This window comes from Tasmannia lanceolata, unplaced genomic scaffold (assembly GCF_043159265.1).
Source record: "Tasmannia lanceolata isolate RefF3 unplaced genomic scaffold, GAP_Taslan_0.1 ptg000019l, whole genome shotgun sequence".
In the NCBI taxonomy this organism is placed as follows: domain Eukaryota; kingdom Viridiplantae; phylum Streptophyta; class Magnoliopsida; order Canellales; family Winteraceae; genus Tasmannia; species Tasmannia lanceolata.
The window spans coordinates 25592997-25615598 of record NW_027518696.1 but is presented as its reverse complement, the minus strand read 5'-3'; the positions used below and the strand labels follow the sequence as shown (position 1 = coordinate 25615598).

Here is a 22602-nt window from a genome sequence, read left to right as displayed (position 1 = left end):
ACCTTACCTAACCTCACCTAACCTTACCTAACCTCACCTAACCTCACCTAACCTCCTATCCCATTCTCCTATAAATACCCTCTCATCCCACCATCCAAGGGAGAAGAAAAAAAAGAATCCCTCTCTTAGAAAATTCATCCCTCTCCCTCATCTCTTCAAGGGTTCGGCCATCCTTGCCGGATCGGGTGATACGTTGGGTGATATATATCAAAAGCAGTCATTATCAAGCAAGGAATCATCTTCAAGGAATTAACATCAAAGAAAAATCAAACACAAAGTGGGTTTTCAAAGAGGTAGGCATTTATTTCAATTCTATGTAGGGTCTGTTTTCATGCATATCTTTTACTTTAAAAGAAAAACCATGTTAGGAAGCATCTAGGATCAATCTTTACTCATTCTTCTTGATGGTAGACTGTGAAGTTATACATGTTTCCCTCTTCTCTTAACCCATCTTATCTTCATTTTTATTTTTTCCTAATGGTTCACACCCTGGTTCCCCCTGGTTAGCCTCTGGTTAGACCCTGGTTGCACCCAGGTTCGTTGCTGGTTGCACCCAGGTTCGATACTGGTTCGCACCCTGGTTCCCTGCTGGTTCGCACTCTGGTTAGACCCTGGTTGCACCCAGGTTCGTTGCTGGTTGCACCCAGGTTCGATACTGGTTCACACCCAGGTTCGCTGCGGGTTGCACCCAGGTTCCCTGCTGGTTGCACCCTGGTTTCCCTGCTGGTTGCACCCTGGTTCCCCTGCTGGTTCGCACCCTGGTTCCCTGCTGGTTCGCACTCTGGTTAGACCCTGGTTGCACCCAGGTTCACTGCTGGTTGCACCCAGGTTCCCTGCTGGTTGCACCCTGGTTCCCCTGCTGGTTCGCACCCTGGTTCCCTGCTGGTTCGCACCCTGGTGCACCCTGGTCCGCACCCTGGTTTGTACCCTGCTTCCTCCTAGTTAGACCATGGCTAGTCTCGGGTTTGCTCCTAACTTAGACCCGACTCACTTGACCCTAACCATTAACCCAATCCAACCTAACCATTAACCCAATCCAACCTAACCATTAACCACACCTAAACCCATACCCATAAGCCTTAAACCCTATAACCATAGCCACACATCATACACCACATGCCTTTCATTCATCCACCCAACAGTACCCTCATACACCCCTACAATAGACCCGGCCAACCCAGTTAACCCGGCCATCGGGCCCATTCGGCCCAATTAATTCATTCCCCTTAAGAGCCACTTTGCCCTATTGGTTCCTAAGATACTCCAACCACCCAAACCTCAAGCCGCACCCCAATCCACGCTCAACCAGTTCCAATCCAGTCTAAGCCAAGTCAACCCGCACTTGACCTTGACCATTAACCCAATCCAATCCAACTCAACCATTAACCCCACCTAACCTGACCCTAGCACAACTCAACCGAGTCACATCAACCCAAGCCATACCTTTGTCCACTCACTGAGGCACACCATTTATCCATAAATCTGGTTACATTAAATCTAACCCAGCCAGGCCACCTGCAGCTTAAGTCAAATCGCCCCAATACAATCCATCCAAGTGGGATCCCAACCCAGCTCAACTGAGTCAACTCTAGCCAACCTCCCTAGTCGAGTTGACCCAACTCTCTAGTCGAGTATGCTCAACCTCTTTAACCGATTGGACTCCCCCCTTAGTTGACTCAATCCAATTCCTTAATCAACCCATCCCAATGCAACCGAGTCGCATTCGACCAAGTTGCGGCCTTCCATGTCACAACCGAGTCATTCCCCTATTCTACTAATGCCCTTTTACACCTAATAGAACTTCCTCCCTTTTGCCTAACCAAGTCATATCCCAACACAATCTGAGTCGCATGTCTGAATCCATTTGACCGAATCTCATAAGCCCGCCCATTTTGAATTCCCAAAATTCAAACCCTTGATGATTCCTATATGCTCAATTCTTTGATGCAAATTCCCAATTCCAAAATCCCATTGCTAAATCAATGTTTCTGAATCTCAAGTCCAATGCTCAAATACAAACCCGATTCCTGATCCAAATACCAATCCTGTTTTCCAAAATCCAAGCAACCTCCCCAGCGGAACTACGTGTGGCTTGATCCCCATCGCGGGGTACGTAGGCAATTTGGCACTCCCAAGTTCAGTCGCACCTTTCTCTATCTTTCTCATTCCCTCACACTATTTCATCATCTCTTCCATTTTTTTTTTTCACTAACCTCGAGAATTTAAATCGATTTGTCTTGTGTCTTTCGGAACCGTTGGATCACGGTTTCCGTCGTAAGGACCCTTAGAGCCCAATTTAGGAACACCGGTGTCGTGTCGTGTCCTAAGTTTTAGAGAGTCCTAGAGTTAGGAGTCCAGCCTCATCACGGACGTTTGCTATGTATAGCAACCGTGCCATAGGTCTAGTTACACTAGTCACCCAATCTTTCCCTAGGACAAGCCTAGTAAACTAGGATGTAAGGCAAACCTGCATTAGTCTAAGGGACCATTTGCATTTAGATGAGAATCATATAGCATCTTAGATGAAATCCTAAGATAATAAAATCCTCAACTTGAATTAAATAACTTCTCCTAAAACTGTTGAAACAGTCAATCCCGTCTAGGTCGGTGTCGTAGTTGAGTTAGGCATATGTAACTTAGCTTAGGTGCACCGAACTACGTCGACTCTGATCCCAGTGAGGCTTGGGTACGTAGGCAGCTTGGATGTCTGACGGCATACCACCCGCGAGTCGGCACCACAACAAATTGTGGTGTTTTGGATATTAATTTTCTTGTAAATGCTTAATCAAATCATTTAGGGCTTTCCATGAAATTAGAATTCTAGGAGAACTTTCACTTAGATTGAATCCAGACAAATTAATAAATCAAGATACACATTTAGGATTCTCATTGAAATTAGATCATAGGATGCATGTCACTTAGTTCGCACATTAACATAGAGTTGAATGAGCCATTTAAAATAAATTTAAAAGAGTTAGCTTTTGGAATCGAAGACCGATTATCGGGCAAGAATGGTGCAGGTGGCGGATAACTCCCCATACCTTCCATTCTCGTAACCAGGTAGCGAGTCTAGATTTCTGGTTAATTTCGGGTCCTAGATCCCACATCTAGGTGGCGACTCTGTCAGTGTCTTTCGTGTGGAATTCGGATTGCCTTAGTGATCCCAAGTTCACATAAAAGACGAATTACAATCAACAATTAAAAACACACGCCAATCGCGTGGATACGAGAGACCAAGAGAGAGCGCGTGGCGGCTCGCGCCCCACACTCCCTCACGGGCTAGGTACCACAGGAGTTTGTCTTTTCTTGTGTGCTTGTTGTGTGTTTGTGTTAGAGTTAGGAGTTTGTCCTAGCTAGGAGTGCCTCCGTCCGGTCAGTTGGCGATTCACATCGCCGACTGATGACTAGGTCTAAGATGCGTTAGTCCACCCTTTGTTTTCCTTAGGAAACACAGCCTAGTTACACATAGGTTGTAGGAAACACCTGCATTAGCTTAGGGCTAACCTGCATTTAGTTAGGGCATATAGGGTGTCATAAAATCCACAATTCACTGGAATTTAAATAATCGTACAATAAACTTTAATAATTGGTCCGGTCTTTTAGATCGAGTCTAGGATAGAGGTCTAGGTGTCTTAGGCATCCTAGCTTAGAATAGGCGCGAAGAACTACGTTGCCTTGATTCTCGTGGAGGCGGGGATACGTAGGCTTCTTTGGATGAATACCAGACCATCCGAGGACTCGGGCTAATAATTTAGAGTCTTAGGATTTGTTGTATTGTTATTATATGTTTTGATGTGTTTTCTTACTTTCTTGTACTGATCCTGTACCTTTAGCTATAGCTTGCATGTGTTTGCACATCAGAACTTAGACACCTGTTAGGCATGTCACTCATAACCTAGCTATGCTTAAGTGGCACATCTTTCATTTTATTTTATATGTGTTTATTATTTTTATCCCCAGGAAATGCATGCTTAGGTAGACGAGTCCTGAGGATTGTTCCCATTTCACATGATTTTTACCCAAACTTCTTTGGAGTTAATAATAAATGGCATAAGAGACCAAGTGTTCGCACTCGGGCGAATTGGGGGCGCCTAACCCCTTCCCCATTCGTAACCAGGCACGGACCTTTTGTATCTCTGGTTATCCATTGCAAACAGAGCATTTGTTTTGGTTCCATGGCTTGTCCATGGATGGCGACTCTGAGTTATTTTTAGGTACATCTCGGTTTCGAGCCCTGGCTCCTGATCAGGATGTATCCCATTCGTTTTGTATCGCCACTCATGCTATGCTGTGAGGGTGGCACCTGTTTCGAGAGTTCCTTGGTAGAGCTCTCCTTCACGTTGTGGAGATCTTAGAGGATTGCAAGAGGGATCTCGCGTCCCTCGCCGCACTCGTCCACGGATCGGGGTCCACAGGCTGGCGACTCTGCTGGGGAGTTCTTGGAACATTGCCTAACTCTTTAAAAATGCCATTTTTACTAACTTTGGAGAAATTTGAGCTAAAATCATTTTAAATGGGAACCTTTTCGCTTAGAATCCAGGGGCACCAGATAGGTGCGTAATTAAAACAAGGGATTCACACACTGCACATCATGCATTGTCATTTTTTTTATTTCTTTCATTGTTTTTCATTGTTTTTTATTATTGGCTCCACGGGATAGATTCAATGCGTGCCTGACTGGGATGTTATTACATCCTGATGGTACTGTTGAATCTATTTCCAAGCTATGCGCCAGCGCTGCAGCCGTAAACACTCGGTGCACTTGTGTTTACAGCAGCCGATGAGCAATGAAGCATACTATGTATAACACTCGGTGCACTTGAGTTATATATATTAAGTATGGTTCATACGCATAGTACCCGATAGATTGAGTCCGGAGCCCTACTTTGTTTTATATATTATGTATATACTTATTGACCTAGTGAAACCCAACTAGGAAGTACCCGTGTTTATATATGTGTATTTTGTATTTATTTAGCGTTGAACATGTGTTGCTTACGCATGTGAAGCCTAGAGTTAGGAGCCTTGTCCCATCTGTAGACTAGGGTAGCTCACCTTGCGTGGCTACAACACGGTCCTAGCACACTCATCAGTCTGTCTTGAGTCGAGACTTCCTTGACTCCGCTAGATTAGAATTAGGGCTGGTGCCCCTGGTTAGGATATATGTATATGTGTATATACCTATATATATACTGATTATGTATATTAGGGTTCTCCTCTTAGTTAGAGTTCCTTATTCATTTCAGTTGGTTATATCCATTCTCTGTTCAGATCTAGATCTAGTCAGTGGCTTTGCTTGCCATTTCCTTGGCCGGGTTTTGTCCTTTGATCTGTTGATTATAGGATTTGACCCGTCATATTTGTTCTCACCTTTGGTCGGTCCTTTATTTGGTCACCTTTCTCTGGTAACCATATTTTGAGCTTTTCTTACCACTAATATTCATACCCTTTTGTTGAGCCGTGGGGATCATTTGTATAGGTGTTATGCTGCCGGATTTTATCCAGACAATTTTTTGAGCATAACCGCTATCTCTTAGAGTTAGGAAAGCCATGAGTTTACCTTACCTTACTTTCTTGTCTAGCGCCGTTATGCTGCCGGATTTTATCTAGAATATTTTTGAGCATGACCGCTATCCTTTAGAGTTAGTTAAACCATGAGTTTGCCTTACCTCGATCTTCTTGTATAGTCGTTATGCTGCCGGATTTTGCCTGGAACATTTTGAGCATGACTGCTATTCTTCAAAGTCAGGGATAGATCATGAGTTTGTTGTATCGTGATCTTTTCGTTTATTCCTATTTATTCATTTGTGGATTATCATCGGATTTTTGACTTTGGTCATAATCTATTTCTTAATCTCTTGTACATATAATTGATTTATATTTTCCGTCATAGCTTTACCCTTCTTATACCATGATCATTGATGGATTAGCTAAATCTTGCCTATCTGTTACGAGTGCATGATTGTTGTTGAGGTCCAAACTCATTTAGATTAGGGGTGTTTATCATTCTTAACTTTTTCATACCTCAAAAGAGAGCAGCTATATCTCAAAAAGACTTAAAGGGATAAATCGAAGATTTCTTGAGATCCTGTTGGTGTAGGTCATGCTATCAATGCCTACCTTTCTTTGACCTTCATAGATTGACTTACCTGTTTTGTAATCCAAACATGTTCAAGACTGTTTTTGTCTCTATTTGCACAAGATATTTTATCTCCGTTATCATCCATTTAACCTAGTGTTTTAACCTCCATTTCAGGATTCTAAAGAGTGCAAATCACTGTTCCTAAAAAGGACAATCTTAGTCAAACCTGCTTGGTCTAGATCATCTTCGATATCTAGACTCAGTTGATCCTCCCCTTACCTCGAGAATACCTTTACTCTCTTTGTCTGAGTTGTCTGAGTTACCAGAAGTTCATCCAATGGCTGACCCAGTTGATCCTATGATAGCCATTCAAGAGATGCTGAAAAATCTCACTCGCGACATGGCGAGCATGAAGGAAGAGATGACCCATTTAAAAGTTCAAAGTACTGACAAGGCCCCCAATTCTAGAGAGCCAATACCCCAATCTCCTCGAGTTGCGTCTCCAAATTCGAACAGGCCAACCGTTTCACCATTTGAAATCAATTTAGAGGATGGGCAGTATGCTGAGGAACATTGTGTACCTATTGTCAGTAAAGAAAAAGAGATGTATGACAAGTTAGAGAAGGAGATGTACGGCAAGTTCAGAAAGTTGGCTCAAGATGTAGAGAATATGAAATTTCAGGGGCCAAAGAAGTTCGACATTTCTGAGTTTATGATACCTCCTGAGGCTATTCTGCCACCCAAATTCAAAACCCCTGACTATGATAAATATGATGGGACTGGGTGTCCTCGGGGTCATGTAGGATGGTTCATAAGACTTTCCCAACAACATGGACTCAACCCCGAGCAGATGGCACAACTATTCCCTGTGTCCCTTGTGGGAATTGCAAAACAGTGGTTCTTGCGCTTGAAACCCGAAGAAGTCAGAACTATGGAGGCCATAGCAAACAAACTTGTCGAACAATTTTCGATGGAGGACGGGATAGAGGTTACGAAGAGGGATTTGAAGCAGTTGAAACAAGGTCCGCAGGAGACCTTTACCTCTTTTATCCGGAGATGGAAAAGAAAGTTAGCGCAATTGAGTCAAGCACTCTCAGAGGCAGATCAAATCAAGCTGGTAGTAAAGAGCCTATCCCCCGAATATTTTCATTTCATGGCACCTCAGCACTACATAAGTTTTGATCATCTGATAAAGACGGGAACTCAAACTGAAGATGCTTTGGTAAAAGGCCTGAGGTCCAAGACTTTATCTGATATCACAGAAGGGAAAAGACCTATGGTCGAGCCAAAGGAGGTACATAATGTCAATTCTGTTAGGACTCCAGTCAAAACAGTATTGGAAGTGGAAGAGACAGCAGAAAAGAAAACAAGAAAATTTACTCCGCTTCCTTGCTCGTTATCCTACATTCTCAAGAGATTGATCAAGGACAATAAGATCGAATTGCCTGAGCAAAGGGTCCTACCTAATCCTCTGCCTAAGAATTGGAGAAAGGATTTATTTTGTGCATATCATCGTGGCTCGGGTCATACGACTGATAAATGTTATACTCTGAAGCATAAAGTGCAAGATATGATCGATGGAGACAAGCTCGCTATTGAAGAGCCTTTCGATGCTCATGATGTCCCTCCGCTAGCTTCGATAAATGTCATTTCTACTGAAGGAGCAATCTTGGATCCTGCATCTCTCATTCACCCTATTTCTGAGACCCAACTTGTCCCATCAAGCACCCGATCTGCAGAAGAATCTGTTGAGAAGACTACACTTGTCAGAATGGAAAACTGGATGGTCAAGCTCTTTGGTCAGATGGCTATGCTAACTGAGGAAGTAAGGGAGATGAAAATTCAGATGCAGCACTTGTCCATTAAATGCGACTCTACTCCGAAGCAACTTGTGGATATGGGTACTATGACAGAAGAGGCCTCTGTTCAGAGTTTAATCCTTGATAGATATGTTGATTTGCATAATGGGAAAAAGCCTTACATTGCTCCGAAGGAAGTTAGAAGTGTTAGACCTTCTCGACAACCTCTTAAACAGGCTTTCATTGCTCCGAGGGAGGTTAAGAATGTTGGACCTTCTCGCCAACCTTTAAAGAAGCCAGTGGTAGAGGAAGAAAAGATGGGTCAGAAGCGAGAAAGAGAATTCACTCAAATGCCTTGTTCTCTTATAGTCATCATGAAGAAATGGGTCAGTGAAGGTTGTTTGAGGCTTCCAGATATTAAACCTGTGCCTGTACCATTCCCCAACAATTGGAGGATGGATCAATACTGTGAGTATCATAGAGGCCCGGGTCACCTGACGGAGAATTGTTTAGCTTTGAAACATGCAATCCAGAGCCGGATAGAGAAAGACTCTTCTGCTCTCGCTGAAATCTATGCTTTTGTGAACCAGGCACTTGAACGAACCATTCAACCTCGCAAAGACCCCGTCACTTATGTCACTCCAGAGCCAGAGAATAAGTTGAAGGGAAAAGAAAAAATGTCAGAGTTTGAATATCTTGAGAATGTTCAGGCAGAGAAGGTGATGTCATCAGCCAGTTTTCAAAGACAATTTGGGCCAAGTCAACAGGACTTCAGAGGACCACCCTTTCCAAGGTTTCTGAACCAGGGTTGAACTCCTTAACCAGCATTATCATGGAGGAAGGCGTGCTACTTGTGAACTTCAGTGCCAAGTCCTCGCCTCTGTTCAACTGTTGTGTTTCAAGAGTCATATGTCAAGTATCTTGTTTCTAGATTTGTTTTTTATGAAGTTTATACCAACTCCTAGGTTGAAAGTTGGTGAGTCTGGTAGTGTCAATGACACCAAAAAAAAGAAGAAAAAGTGTCATGTCTGTTAGTCTTTCGTATTTAGAGTCAGTGTTTTATTTTCTGTCAAATCAAATGTAAAGCCCATAGAGGCGTGTCTGTGAGTCATCTATGTACTTCAAAGTTTTCAATTCAATATAGCATTTGGTTCTGTATCTTCAATGTTTATGATTCACTCTTGGATTTAATGTTTAAAACAACTAAAGACCCCCTTCTCGGATGAGAATGCAGACGAAATTCACCTCGAGATCTGAAAGATGGTCAAACGAGAGGAAGAACGTCGAGCATAGCCACATGAAGAAGAAATCGAAGCCATTGATAGTGGTATCGAAATCCAAAACTCGAGAAAGATGGAGTGGCAAAACTTTATCTCCCGAGGAGCGCAAAGAAGTGATAAACCTGTTTAGAAGGGTTTAAGGTAGTCTTGCTTGATCCTATAAGGATAAACCAGGGGAATGCCCTGTTGTTGCTCAAAGCAAGATTTCATCGGCTTTAGACATCCAGTTGAAAAGTGAAGATTTTAAAGAGCGAAACATCAGACATCCTTTGGAGCTGATGAAATATTGAGAGAAGAGTTTCTGGCAAGGAAGTATGATAAATTTGAGTCCTAAAAAAAAAAAAAAAAAAGAAAAAGAAAAAAAAAGAAAGACAAGGGGTTGTGGAACCTTAAGCATAAATTCAATGATCTTCGAGATGGGAGTGGAGCACAGTGGTTGTAGCTTTGCCTGACATGCCGTCAGACTCCCCGAAAAAAATAATAATTCAAAGTCTTTGAATCTTAAGCAAAAGAGCTTGTACATCAAATACATCAGGATGCCATCTTTGGACGTCTGAACTTTTATGGCCAAAATCCTAATGTTTTAAAATCTATTTGTAAACCCTTTGGGCCAAAAGTCAAATCAAACCATTTCTTTTCAAACACATTATAAACCCGGGGCATTTATGCACCCGAACTACGTCGGACCTGATCCCCAACTCTTCAGGGGTACGTAGGCAACTTGATTAATTCAGGTTCGGTCAAACCTTGGGATAAAATCCCTTTCAAAATTTTGAAGCTAAATGCTAAACCATTCTTTGAAAAACCCCAAAGCGAACTACGCGGATCTGATCCTCTATTTTTGGGGTACGTAGGTAGTCTGGCTAGACCAGATTCGGTCCAAATCGTTTGAACCATAACATCCTACCCTTTTGAACCCAAGCTCACCAAGAAAGTCCTTCTAGTGCAAGCGAAAGTTGAGACAAGTGGTCTTTTAGACTGAAAGCTTGGAAGGCAAAAGTTGTGACTTCTTTTGAAGAGAGAAATCAAGAAGATGGAGAAGTAGTCTTCAAACAGGACAGGATCCCGGAATCCGAGAAGTGTCAGTTGGACTTGCTTTGATATCCTTTTTAAACTAGGGGCATTAAAACCGAGCAATCCGAAGGGGGTAATAACCATGACGGATGTCCCGATGGAGGAAACTAGAGCCTTTTGACATGGTTTTCGAGGGTACTCTAAGAGTGGCTAGCCTTACCATAATAAAATAACACATTTTATCTGAGGGTGAATCAAAAGTGAGTCAAGTCCCTTGAGTAATTTGAATCTTCTTTGATTGAGTCATTGGAAGTCTTTCTTATTTTATCATTTTTTTCCTCAATGTCCGAAGTGTTTGGCACTGGAAGAGCGAGCGTATACCTTTTTAAATGTGGAAAAAATTCAGAGTAGATCCTGGTTTAGAAATCAAGGAAAGGGCAAGAGACATTTTGTTCGGACTTGCCAGAGACATCAAAGCCTCAAGTAGTGAGCAATGGAAGAAAAAAAATTCTCAGTCCCATCCATTGTGGAAATCCTTTTACCCATATACCGGAGAAAGAACCCATGCAAGCTCAAGCTTTCTTGCCTATCCTGGCTTTGCTCTCCTATGAATCCTGTCATGGAAGTAATCATACTAGGGGCATCTTTTATGACTTGCGTCATAAAAGATATCAAATTCAAGATAATTGAGATAAATATTTTCAGCAAATAGAAGCAAGAGAAGCTTGAACGCTCTCTTGAATCAATTTCATCAATTGAACTCATTCTTTGAAAGAGTCAATGTTTCAGAAAATCTAGTACCCAACGGAGTCTAGAATTCACTTTTGCAATCTTCAAATCTTAGCAGAATGCTTTTCCTCTCTTTAAAAGAGTCAATACCCAAAAATTCCATCAAGTTTTTCGAGTCTGGTCTTCAGCAATGATCATGCACTCCCATTTATTCTCGGCAGGAGATAGCTATGCTATCAATGAGCTCGATATAAGATCGATAAACCTATCAATCATGTTTGCAAGCCCTTTGGGCCCAAAAAAATCTTTTTCTTTGTTAAACCCAAGCAAGGGGCATTTTTTTTTTTAAGAAGAAAAAAAAAATCTTTTGATTGTTAATCAGTGAGGTGCCAAGTAGTGGCCTGTTTATTTGTTGCTTGGTGAAAAGTAGTTTCGCCGTGGATTTGAAAATCAGGCGAGAAGTAGTTTCCCCGTTGTTTGGAAGATTGGGCGAAAAGTAGTTTCCCCATTATTTGGAAGATCGGGCGAGAAGTAGTTTCCCCGTTATTTGGAAGATCGGGCGAGAAGTAGTTTCCCCGTGGATTTGAAGTTCGGGCGAGAAGTAGTTTCCCCGTTATTTGGAAGATCGGGCGAGAAGTGGTTTCCCCGTGGATTTGAAGTTCGGGCGAGAAGTAGTTTCCCCGTTATTTGGAAGATCGGGCGAGAAGTAGTTTCCCCGTGGATTTGAAAATCGGGCGAGAAGTAGTTTCCCCGTTGTTTGGAAGATCGGGCGAGAAGTAGTTTCCCCGTGGGTTTTAAGATCGGGCAAGAAGTAGTTTCCCCGTTGTTTGGAAGATTGGGTGAAAAGTAGTTTCACCGTTCATTTTGAGATTGGGCGAGAAGTAGTTTCCCCTTTGATTTGAAGGTTTTGAAGAGAAAAGTAGTTTCTCGATTATTTGAAGATTTTTAGAAGAGAAAAGTAGTTTCTCAATTATTTGAGGTTCTTGAAGAGAAAAGTAGTTTCTCGAAAATAGAGTTTTGAGGAGAAAAGTAGTTTCTCAATTATTTGAAGTTTTTGGAGAGAAAAGTAGTTTCTCAATTATTTGAAGATTTTGGAAGAGAAAAGTAGTTTCTCAAAGGCAGAGTTTTGGAGAGAAAAGTAGTTTCTCATTGGATAGAGTTTTAGAGAAAAGTAGTTTCTCAGATGTGGTTTTTGGAGAAAAGTAGTTTCTCAAATAAATAGATTTTGGAGAAAAGTAGTTTCTCGTGTTTATGTTGTTTGTCGGAAAAGTAGTTTCCTTTTGTTTTTGATTGTTTGAGAGAAAAGTAGTTTCGTTTGATCTAGAATGCTTATTTGAAAGCAGTTTCCCCATCATTTTGAATGCCTGAGGTGGAAAGCAGTTTCACCAGTATGATATGTTTTGTCGAGTTAAGAGTTTCAAGAGAGGCCATCTCATTGAGATATACCACTTGCAGAGTTAAGGGTCAGAGAGATACTATCTCCCTATTGCTTGCAGTTTTTAGAGTTTTCTTAAGAGTCTTTTTGGCCGGTTTACCTTTGTGTTTCAAAATCAAAACCCAAAAATTTGCTTTACTTTGTTTTTTGGGTCGATCAAAATGTGTTGTCTTGTCAGCTTTGTCATTCGTGTGACAAGCACACTCTGCCAAAGAGGGGCATCTGTAGACACCCCATTTTGACCGGACCTTAATTTCCTAAAATTAAATAAATTTTCGAAACCCGAACCTCAAATGCGTAATTTTTGAATAAATTTCTTTTAAATGTGTGCTCTAGAGTCCCAAATTTCATTTTAGCATAGTTAGAACTCTAATAAAGTGTCCGTAAATTTTCATTAGAAGCCGATGGAAATTGCCCAATAAACAAGCCGGGTTTGTGTTAATGGTGTAATTTCACTATGCAGTAGGGGAGTGTGTCATCATAGCAGGGGTTGCCCATAGAAGAAATGGGGTTAAGGATATCATTTTCCCCTGGGCTTGGTTTTACCCTGGGCTACCCCGTTAAATATAAAAGAGAGTCATAAATACATTATAGGTGGCTGTCCATGGAGAATAGGGGGGGGTGCGAATCTACCACTTCTCTCTACAAGACCCCCCATCGAATTAGGGTTTAGGAGGAGGCGCCTCATTTCGACAGAAAGGAGAAGAGCAGCTGCAGAGAGAGGGAGAAGAAGAGAGGCAGTTGCAGCCACCTCCCATCTCCACCTCCAAAGCCCCCATCTCCCTCCGACCAGCGCCATCTTCTCCGGTCCTCCGACCACCATCCCCATCTCCGGCCGGAGCTCCGCTCGGTCACCACCTCCATCCCATTTCTGCAACCCATTTCCACCTTCACTCCCACAATCCGCCTCCACCACCACGGATTCGGACCACCATTCTCCACCTCCTTCTTCCCCCTACCCAAATCAGCCACCACTACCTCCGTATTCTCAAATCCCATTCCTACAACCCAAACCCACTTCACTTTACTCATCATCCACAACCCCCCCCATTTCTTCTCCACCCAGCCACCTTCTTCTCCGGCGGATTTTGCCGGCCATCCACCACAGACCACCACCCCTTCCAACTCCGGCCACCCTTACCGATCGCCTCCACCCCCACAGCCACCATCTACATCAAAACCATCCTCTCCACCCCCATATCTACCCAAAACCCATTTTCGAGCAAAACCCATTTTCGAGCAAAACCCACTTCGAGAAAAAAACCAAAAAATCTACCACCATAGCCTCTTCATCGCCACCATCAGACCCTCCATTTTTCGTGAAAAACAGAGTAAGGAGAGGGAGAAAGAGGGAGTGAGGGAGGCTACCACCGGTGGCATCATCTTCTCCGGCCATCCAAGCCGGATTCCGGCAAGAATCCGGCCCTAGCTACTCTCCCTACCTCCAACCGCCGCCCACAACTATCACCTTCCCCATCTCTCCACCATCATTAAACCCATTTCACCCTCACCCCTTCCATTTCCACCCAATCCGCCATCTCCATTGATTCCGGCAAGCTTGCCGGAATCCGATCAAACCCTCATTTCCCCCAAACCCATTTTCTTCTCCATCCACGCCATTTTCCCCTTATTTCTGTTTCTTCATGCGAGAGAGAGAGAGAGAGAGAGAGAGGTTCGGCTTCGACTTGTCTGCCCCAACCCCATCTTCGATCAAACCCATTTTTATCTTGTCCTCCGCCGAGATTTTGCGGTGTCGATGAAGATTTTGGGAAAGATAAAAGGCGAATTGGCGATTCGCATCTAGCCCTCCGTTTGAACTAGTCAGGTGATTGAACTGACTTTCTATTTCTTCGCTCTGTGATACTTGGTGTGCTTCTCTTGTTGTGCAATGCTTCTCTTATTATGCATAAAAGGATTGGATTCTCGGTTTTGTTTCACGATTTGGTTTACGAATTTCAAATCCCGCTAGCTTTTGCATAATGGCCTCTTGGATTTCCAAAATAAAATGGTTCTTTAATATCCCAATAGGATTAATGGAGGGTATTTTTTTTAAGCTAGTGTTTTTAGCGTAAGGTAAGGACATGGGAATTTTGTCCAATTGTGATTGGATTTTTCTCTCCCCTTGGCATGCTCTTAAGATTTTTTGATGGTCTGTTGTAAGGGATAAATTGGCTTTACACCATTGTCGAGGCAAGGGTGTCCATATCAGTTTTCTCTTGCCTTTGTGGGTGTCAATGCAAGTATTGGAGCATGGAACTGTTGATATTATCTCCCTTATTCTTTAGACTCTGATACAAATTCCTTATTTCTTTGATTTTGAATATCTGCATGTCTACTTTCCTGTGGGAATAATTGTCCTTGATTTTCTGGTTAGTTACAAAAAAAAAAAATGATGCTGATATTAGATGTGTGATCAAAGCATGCTTCAATTTATGCGCTTTCATATCTAGTTTCAAGCGCCATCCTTTAATTTCGAACTAATTCAGCTATTGCACCTGTTGAAATTGAGCTTGGGCTATACTGATTCGGTCCTAGAATTTTTTAGTGTGAGGAATTATGTTGGGTGGTTTGCTTTGCTAATGATCAGGTCCATTTAGCTACTGCATCTGTTGAGATTTTTTGTCAGCTTGATTAGATCATTTAACTTCTAAAAGTTATTATACCCAAATCCAAAGCTTTCCTGTGCTATGTCATCCAGTTTGCCAGTGCTAGTCATTTTTCCAAAACCACATGATTATGAATATTTTGATTACTCTATTGGTAGATGTTTAAAATAGATCAGTTGTGCTCAAGCAGTCGGCATTTATGTGCTAGGGTGCTTCATGCATTCTCTCGATTTTGGGAACACTTTGTGGGCTCAGGCTGTGACGGACGGCAACCTCTTGAGCCAACGCCATGCCCTTCTTATCATTTTTTTCCCATCTTAGGGTGTTCGCAGGGTTTGAGGGGTTTCCTTTCTTTCCGGGACTATTCTTTGCACGTTCCTCGGGATCCTTTTCGAGTTTCGGGATTCCATCGATTTTGGGAACACTTCTCTTGGGTTAGGCGACGATGGAACGTTTCTTGAGCCAGCCTCTTCCCTTCCTGCCTTAGAGTTTTTGCAGGTTAAGGGATTTCCTTCTCTCAGAGTATTTAACTAGTTAGAACCCTTCTCTGGGCAATGATAAGGTTACTTGGAGCCCGTCTTTATGTTTTATGGCTCACCGCTTCACACTTGGATCTGCACAAGTTGATGTCCCATGTATGCACTGAAATTTTTAATAAATTGGAATTATCATAATCTTTTGATATTTTTTTTATATATTCTTCTCTTGTACTAATCTTTGAGTTAGGTTTTGAAGATGATAATAAATGGACTGCTCAGGTGAGACTCTCTTGAGGTTCATAAACTTGTCTTTTATCTAAATAAATTGTTTTAGGAAAGAAGGAGATCAGATGACTACTCTATTCGATATTATCGACATGAGTACTGTCTGATCTCAAGGCGGGCTTAGAAATATTATCCTGTGTATTTGTGATATCAGATGATTACTTTAGCATCATCTGATTTCACCCCCATATTGGGGCAGTGGTACTTGTGGTTGGGCATAGAAGTGTTTAATGTTGTTTCTTGCTTTATTAGGCTATCCAGCGGCTGGTCTGGACTAATTAATCTTGTTTACCATTTTATGGTTGATATTCTTACAGATTGTGCACTCTTTAGTTGTAAATCATACTTTGCGGATATTTGTTTTGTTTTTATAATAATTGATTGAAAACTTGAGATTATCTGGTAGCCTTTTCTTCTCTCTTTGATAGACTAACACAGTCTTATAGATTTCTGTTAATTTTCTTTAGATACTAGAATCCCCTCTCATTGCGAGGGCGATGAAGGCGCTAGCCCAAGCCCGTCCTTAGGGGACTTGCTCAGTCCGAGTAGCATACCCCTCCTTTGTATATAGGAGACTTGCCCAGTCTCATTCTCTTGCTAAACCTCCTCTTTGTGCGTTGTTTGGTTTTGGGAGAACACCCTACTCGGCTTGGCAGCATACCCCTACCCTTATGGGTATTGGGTTGCACATTTGTTGCACCCTAGGGCTAGGTAGCTGTCCGGCCCGGCTGGGTGTTTTACCTTTGCCAAATATGCACAGGGTCTCTTATTCCCTTTTACATCATTTGCGTCTCGGAGACAAGCCTTGTCTCATATAAGAGAGTTTCCCCTTTAGGAGGCTGTAGACACCCACATTTTGCTTTACTTTAACCAACAATAACCTAATATATTGATCCATCCTCAAATTTTTTGAAAAAAAACAAAATGATAAAGAGATGTACCTGGTGAGATGATTAGATCCGAAAAATTGAAAAATACCCTGATTAGTGAATTTAGTGTGTTAAATCCATGTGAGAACCCCCTCTATCATTGATTTATATGTTTTAGGTCATTAATATCTTGATCTGACTTTACGGATCATCAATCGGGACAAAATAAGCTAGGGTCACTTCATAGCCCGGACCCTGATTCCATTCCGAGACCCGATTTCCATTAATCGTTAGATCAATGACAGATCTTGACCTGGGTCTCACCATCCAAAACCACCTAACCTCTCCTCTCATCCTAACCATCCAAACCTCACCTAACCTCACCTAACCTCTCCTCTCATCCTAACCACCCAAACCTCACCTAACCTCACCTAACCTCACCTAACCTTACCTAACCTCACCTAACCTCACCTAACCTCCTATCCCATTCTCCTATAAATACCCTCTCATCCCACCATCCAAGGGAGAAGAAGAAAAAGAATCCCTCTCTTAGAAAATTCATCCCTCTCCCTCATCTCTTCAAGGGTTCGGCCATCCTTGCCGGATCGGGTGATACGTTGGGTGATATATATCAAAAGCAGTCATTATCAAGCAAGGAATCATCTTCAAGGAATTAACATCAAAGAAAAATCAAACACAAAGTGGGTTTTCAAAGAGGTAGGCATTTATTTCAATTCTATGTAGGGTCTGTTTTCATGCATATCTTTTACTTTAAAAGAAAAACCATGTTAGGAAGCATCTAGGATCAATCTTTACTCATTCTTCTTGATGGTAGACTTTGAAGTTATACATGTTTCCCTCTTCTCTTAACCCATCTTATCTTCATTTTTATTTTTCCCTAATGGTTCACACCCTGGTTCCCCCTGGTTAGCCTCTGGTTAGACCCTGGTTGCACCCAGGTTCGTTGCTGGTTGCACCCAGGTTCGATACTGGTTCGCACCCTGGTTCCCTGCTGGTTCGCACTCTGGTTAGACCCTGGTTGCACCCAGGTTCGTTGCTGGTTGCACCCAGGTTCGATACTGGTTCACACCCAGGTTCGCTGCGGGTTGCACCCAGGTTCCCTGCTGGTTGCACCCTGGTTTCCCTGCTGGTTGCACCCTGGTTCCCCTGCTGGTTCGCACCCTGGTTCCCTGCTGGTTCGCACTCTGGTTAGACCCTGGTTGCACCCAGGTTCGCTGCTGGTTGCACCCAGGTTCCCTGCTGGTTGCACCCTGGTTCCCCTGCTGGTTCGCACCCTGGTTCCCTGCTGGTTCGCACCCTGGTGCACCCTGGTCCGCACCCTGGTTTGTACCCTGCTTCCTCCTAGTTAGACCATGGCTAGTCTCGGGTTTGCTCCTAACTTAGACCCGACTCACTTGACCCTAACCATTAACCCAATCCAACCTAACCATTAACCACACCTAAACCCATACCCATAAGCCTTAAACCCTATAACCATAGCCACACATCATACACCACATGCCTTTCATTCATCCACCCAACAGTACCCTCATACACCCCTACAATAGACCCGGCCAACCCAGTTAACCCGGCCATCGGGCCCATTCGGCCCAATTAATTCATTCCCCTTAAGAGCCACTTTGCCCTATTGGTTCCTAAGATACTCCAACCACCCAAACCTCAAGCCGCACCCCAATCCACGCTCAACCAGTTCCAATCCAGTCTAAGCCAAGTCAACCCGCACTTGACCTTGACCATTAACCCAATCCAATCCAACTCAACCATTAACCCCACCTAACCTGACCCTAGCACAACTCAACCGAGTCACATCAACCCAAGCCATACCTTTGTCCACTCACTGAGGCACACCATTTATCCATAAATCTGGTTACATTAAATCTAACCCAGCCAGGCCACCTGCAGCTTAAGTCAAATCGCCCCAATACAATCCATCCAAGTGGGATCCCAACCCAGCTCAACTGAGTCAACTCTAGCCAACCTCCCTAGTCGAGTTGACCCAACTCTCTAGTCGAGTATGCTCAACCTCTTTAACCGATTGGACTCTCCCCTTAGTTGACTCAATCCAATTCCTTAATCAACCCATCCCAATGCAACCGAGTCGCATTCGACCAAGTTGCGGCCTTCCATGTCACAACCGAGTCATTCCCCTATTCTACTAATGCCCTTTTACACCTAATAGAACTTCCTCCCTTTTGCCTAACCAAGTCATATCCCAACACAATCTGAGTCGCATGTCTGAATCCATTTGACCGAATCTCATAAGCCCGCCCATTTTGAATTCCCAAAATTCAAACCCTTGATGATTCCTATATGCTCAATTCTTTGATGCAAATTCCCAATTCCAAAATCCCATTGCTAAATCAATGTTTCTGAATCTCAAGTCCAATGCTCAAATACAAACCCGATTCCTGATCCAAATACCAATCCTGTTTTCCAAAATCCAAGCAACCTCCCCAGCGGAACTACGTGTGGCTTGATCCCCATCGCGGGGTACGTAGGCAATTTGGCACTCCCAAGTTCAGTCGCACCTTTCTCTATCTTTCTCATTCCCTCACACTATTTCATCATCTCTTCCATCCCTTTTTTCACTAACCTCGAGAATTTAAATCGATTTGTCTTGTGTCTTTCGGAACCGTTGGATCACGGTTTCCGTCGTAAGGACCCTTAGAGCCCAATTTAGGAACACCGGTGTCGTGTCGTGTCCTAAGTTTTAGAGAGTCCTAGAGTTAGGAGTCCAGCCTCATCACGGACGCTTGCTATGTATAGCAACCGTGCCATAGGTCTAGTTACACTAGTCACCCAATCTTTCCCTAGGACAAGCCTAGTAAACTAGGATGTAAGGCAAACCTGCATTAGTCTAAGGGACCATTTGCATTTAGATGAGAATCATATAGCATCTTAGATGAAATCCTAAGATAATAAAATCCTCAACTTGAATTAAATAACTTCTCCTAAAACTGTTGAAACAGTCAATCCCGTCTAGGTCGGTGTCTTAGTTGAGTTAGGCATATGTAACTTAGCTTAGGTGCACCGAACTACGTCGACTCTGATCCCAGTGAGGCTTGGGTACGTAGGCAGCTTGGATGTCTGACGGCATACCACCCGCGAGTCGGCACCACAACAAATTGTGGTGTTTTGGATATTAATTTTCTTGTAAATGCTTAATCAAATCATTTAGGGCTTTCCATGAAATTAGAATTCTAGGAGAACTTTCACTTAGAATGAATCCAGACAAATTAATAAATCAAGATACACATCTAGGATTCACATTGAAATTAGATCATAGGATGCATGTCACTTAGTTCGCACATTAACATAGAGTTGAATGAGCCATTTAAAATAAATTTAAAAAAGTTAGCTTTTGGAATCGAAGGCCGATTATCGGGCAGGAATGGTGCATGTGGCGGATAACTCCCCATACCTTCCATTCTCGTAACCAGGTAGCGAGTCTAGATTTCTGGTTAATTTCGGGTCCTAGATCCCACATCTAGGTGGCGACTCTGTCAGTCTCTTTCGTGTGGAATTCGGATTGCCTTAGTGATCCCAAGTTCACATAAAAGACGAATTACAATCAACAATTAAAAACACACTCCAATCGCGTGGATACGAGAGACCAAGAGAGAGCGCGTGGCGGCTCGCGCCCCACACTCCCTCACGGGCTAGGTACCACAGTTTGGCGACTCTGCTGGGGACCACCTAACTTCATTAAAATTTCAAAAGATAATTCATTTGAATTTAATTTAATTGGCTCATAAAAACTCTATACTTGTTAGATTAGTTTGTCTTGTTTTATTTTCTCATCACACTTTACTCAAACTTAATCTAACAAAACCTGAAGGCATCATAGATTGCGCAAACATATTGCACACACTTACATCACTTGCATCTAAACTCTGCATCTCACGTGCACACACGTCCTATTTTAGGAACCCGGAGTGTTATCTAGCATGGTTGACTGGGATTTCATCACCTGGTGCCTCTGTGCTAGAGAAGCATTCCACCCTTAGCCTAGTACCATTATGGTACGTAAACGGATCTCTTGTTCACGTACTGATACGCCGGACACTGGTACAGTATATCGAACAGGGATTCGCGCTAAGGGAACTCTTGGCCTTACCCCTAGATTAACCCACACATGCATGTAGTATACGAACACATGTGCATCACGTGTGTGAGCCTAGTTTAGGATATCCTGCCTATTTGTGTCTAGATTAGGCCGTAGACCATCTTCCAATGGCTACGATCGGTCCTAGGTACACGAACAAAGTCATGAGTCGAGATCCTCTCTCCACTCCGCTTGATTAGGATTAGGGTTGATGCCTTCAGGTCACACTGTTAAAATGTGCGAGATTAAAAAAAAAAATTTCCTTTAGGGGTTAGGATATAAATCCTATCATTTCCAAAGATCTCATAGGATTAGTCATTCTTGATCTATCCGTTGAAAGCAATCTTATGCTATCTCATCTAATCTTTCGATCGTATGCCTTTCATTCTTCTATCGTGTGATTCGATCATGTATTCATACTTTCCTTGTACTGGCAGGAACTTATCCTAATCTCGTGTTCATGTAATCCTGATCATTCTTATATCCCTTCTCTTGGCTTACGGGCACTATGTCTACTCGTACAATTCTTGATTGGATCCGTGGTACATTAAGAGAATCCCATATCTACGCCATAAGTGAACAAGAGAAAAATCTCTTCGGCTACGTGGCAACCATCAAGCTCGATTGGGGATTACTCTATGCCGCATCAGAGTGTTGGGATCCCGATCATCATGTCTTCCGTTTTGGCAACCAAGAAATGTGTCCCACCTTTGAAGAATGGTGTGCCTTATTGGAATATCCTGTGGATGGCCCTCTAGTGAAGCCATCCTGTGTTCCAGATTATCGTCCTTTGTTCCTTTGCTTGATGGATAATCCAGATGAATCCATGAACTCTTTCATGAAAGGCCAAGAAGTGTCCATGCAGCGACTGATTGACATTTACCCTCCTGTTGGATACATTGGTGCTGTTGATATTCAAAAAGCTCGACGGCGCGCTTTGAGATTCTGCTCCTTTGCTAGGTTCCTCACTGTCCAGCCTTCTCGCTTTGCGTCAGCTGTTCTTCTGGACCTCGTTGATCAAATGGATCGTGGCGCCAATCCAATTCCTACTATGCTTGCAGAAACTTTCAATGGATTGGATGATATGGCTCACCTTCGTGCCAGTTCAGGTCCAAGCTCTTATATTCGCTCTTTCGTTGGGTCTTTCTCAGGATGTCCTGCATTACTTCAAGTGTGGTTATGCCACAAGCTAAAAATTGCAGCTCCTGTCCATTTTGATCATACGTTATACACCTTCAGTGAATGGCGTCATGATGTTTCTTTCGATCATAAAAGCGATTGGGTTGAATGGTTAAATTCTCGCCAAGAAGATCAGATTTATTGGCAAATTCCCGGAATCCAAGAAGCTGTCTTCAACACCGGAGAAGCTAACTACGTTCGCCTTCTTGGTCTCAAAAAGACTTCCTTTTATGTTCCTGCCAGGATTCAGCGTCAGTATGGAAGGGAGCAATCCATTGTGCCTCCCCTTCATCATTTCTATCCGCCTGAGGGTCTCAAGCCCAAGATTGTCAAAGCTGTTTCATCTGCTTGGGATGCAAGAATCATCAAACCTTTAAAGGAGTCAGTTGAGGAAGATTGTCGTCCGAAGAAGAAGTCTAAAAAGAATGCTTAGTTCCATGTTTATCTTTGAAAGATTGAACCATGTACTCAAATTTTAATGATTGATCAATAAAGTCCATCCTTCTCTTTCATTATCTTTGTCTATGTGTGCATCATCGTCTATTCTTCTCTCTGATTTTAAAATATGTCTTTCGGATATTACAGGGCAATAAACATCATAGCTAACCCTAATACTCCTTGGGTTCGGGTCTCTTCGCGGTTAGAGAGGAAATCTGTTTCTCTGCCACCTTCTCTAAGAACCCCAGCATCTCCTTCTTTCCCGTCCTCATCCTCACCAA

At 42.9% G+C, this 22602-nt stretch overlaps 2 protein-coding genes across 3 annotated transcripts; both read left to right on the top strand.

Annotated features, from left to right (window-relative positions):
• The first annotated feature begins 113 nt into the window (after nucleotides 1–113).
• LOC143852213 (uncharacterized) lies at nucleotides 114–9531 on the top strand. 2 transcript variants are annotated; one of them, XR_013236746.1, is made up of 2 exons: nucleotides 114–293; nucleotides 508–3005. XR_013236746.1 is itself a non-coding variant. In XM_077361595.1 (2 exons), exon 2 carries the CDS (start codon nucleotides 6420–6422, stop codon nucleotides 8691–8693), a length of 2274 nt encoding a protein of 757 aa, XP_077217710.1. In that variant the 5' UTR covers nucleotides 114–293; nucleotides 6257–6419; the 3' UTR covers nucleotides 8694–9531. The 2 variants fall into 2 exon arrangements, 1 of the variants encoding a protein (XP_077217710.1); XM_077361595.1 differs by lacking the exon at nucleotides 508–3005 and adding an exon at nucleotides 6257–9531.
• A 7546-nt stretch (nucleotides 9532–17077) lies between these two features.
• Nucleotides 17078–22476, top strand: LOC143852447 (uncharacterized). The gene is made up of 3 exons (XM_077361829.1): nucleotides 17078–17295; nucleotides 21142–22134; nucleotides 22469–22476. Exons 2-3 carry the CDS (start codon nucleotides 21213–21215, stop codon nucleotides 22474–22476), a joined length of 930 nt encoding a protein of 309 aa, XP_077217944.1. The 5' UTR covers nucleotides 17078–17295; nucleotides 21142–21212.
• The last annotated feature ends 126 nt before the right edge of the window (nucleotides 22477–22602 follow it).

Coding starts and splice junctions, on each gene's coding strand:
- LOC143852447 (XM_077361829.1), top strand. CDS start 21,213: ATGTCTACTCGTACAATTCTTGATTGGATCCGTGGTACATTAAGAGAA.
- LOC143852213 (XM_077361595.1), top strand. CDS start 6,420: ATGGCTGACCCAGTTGATCCTATGATAGCCATTCAAGAGATGCTGAAA.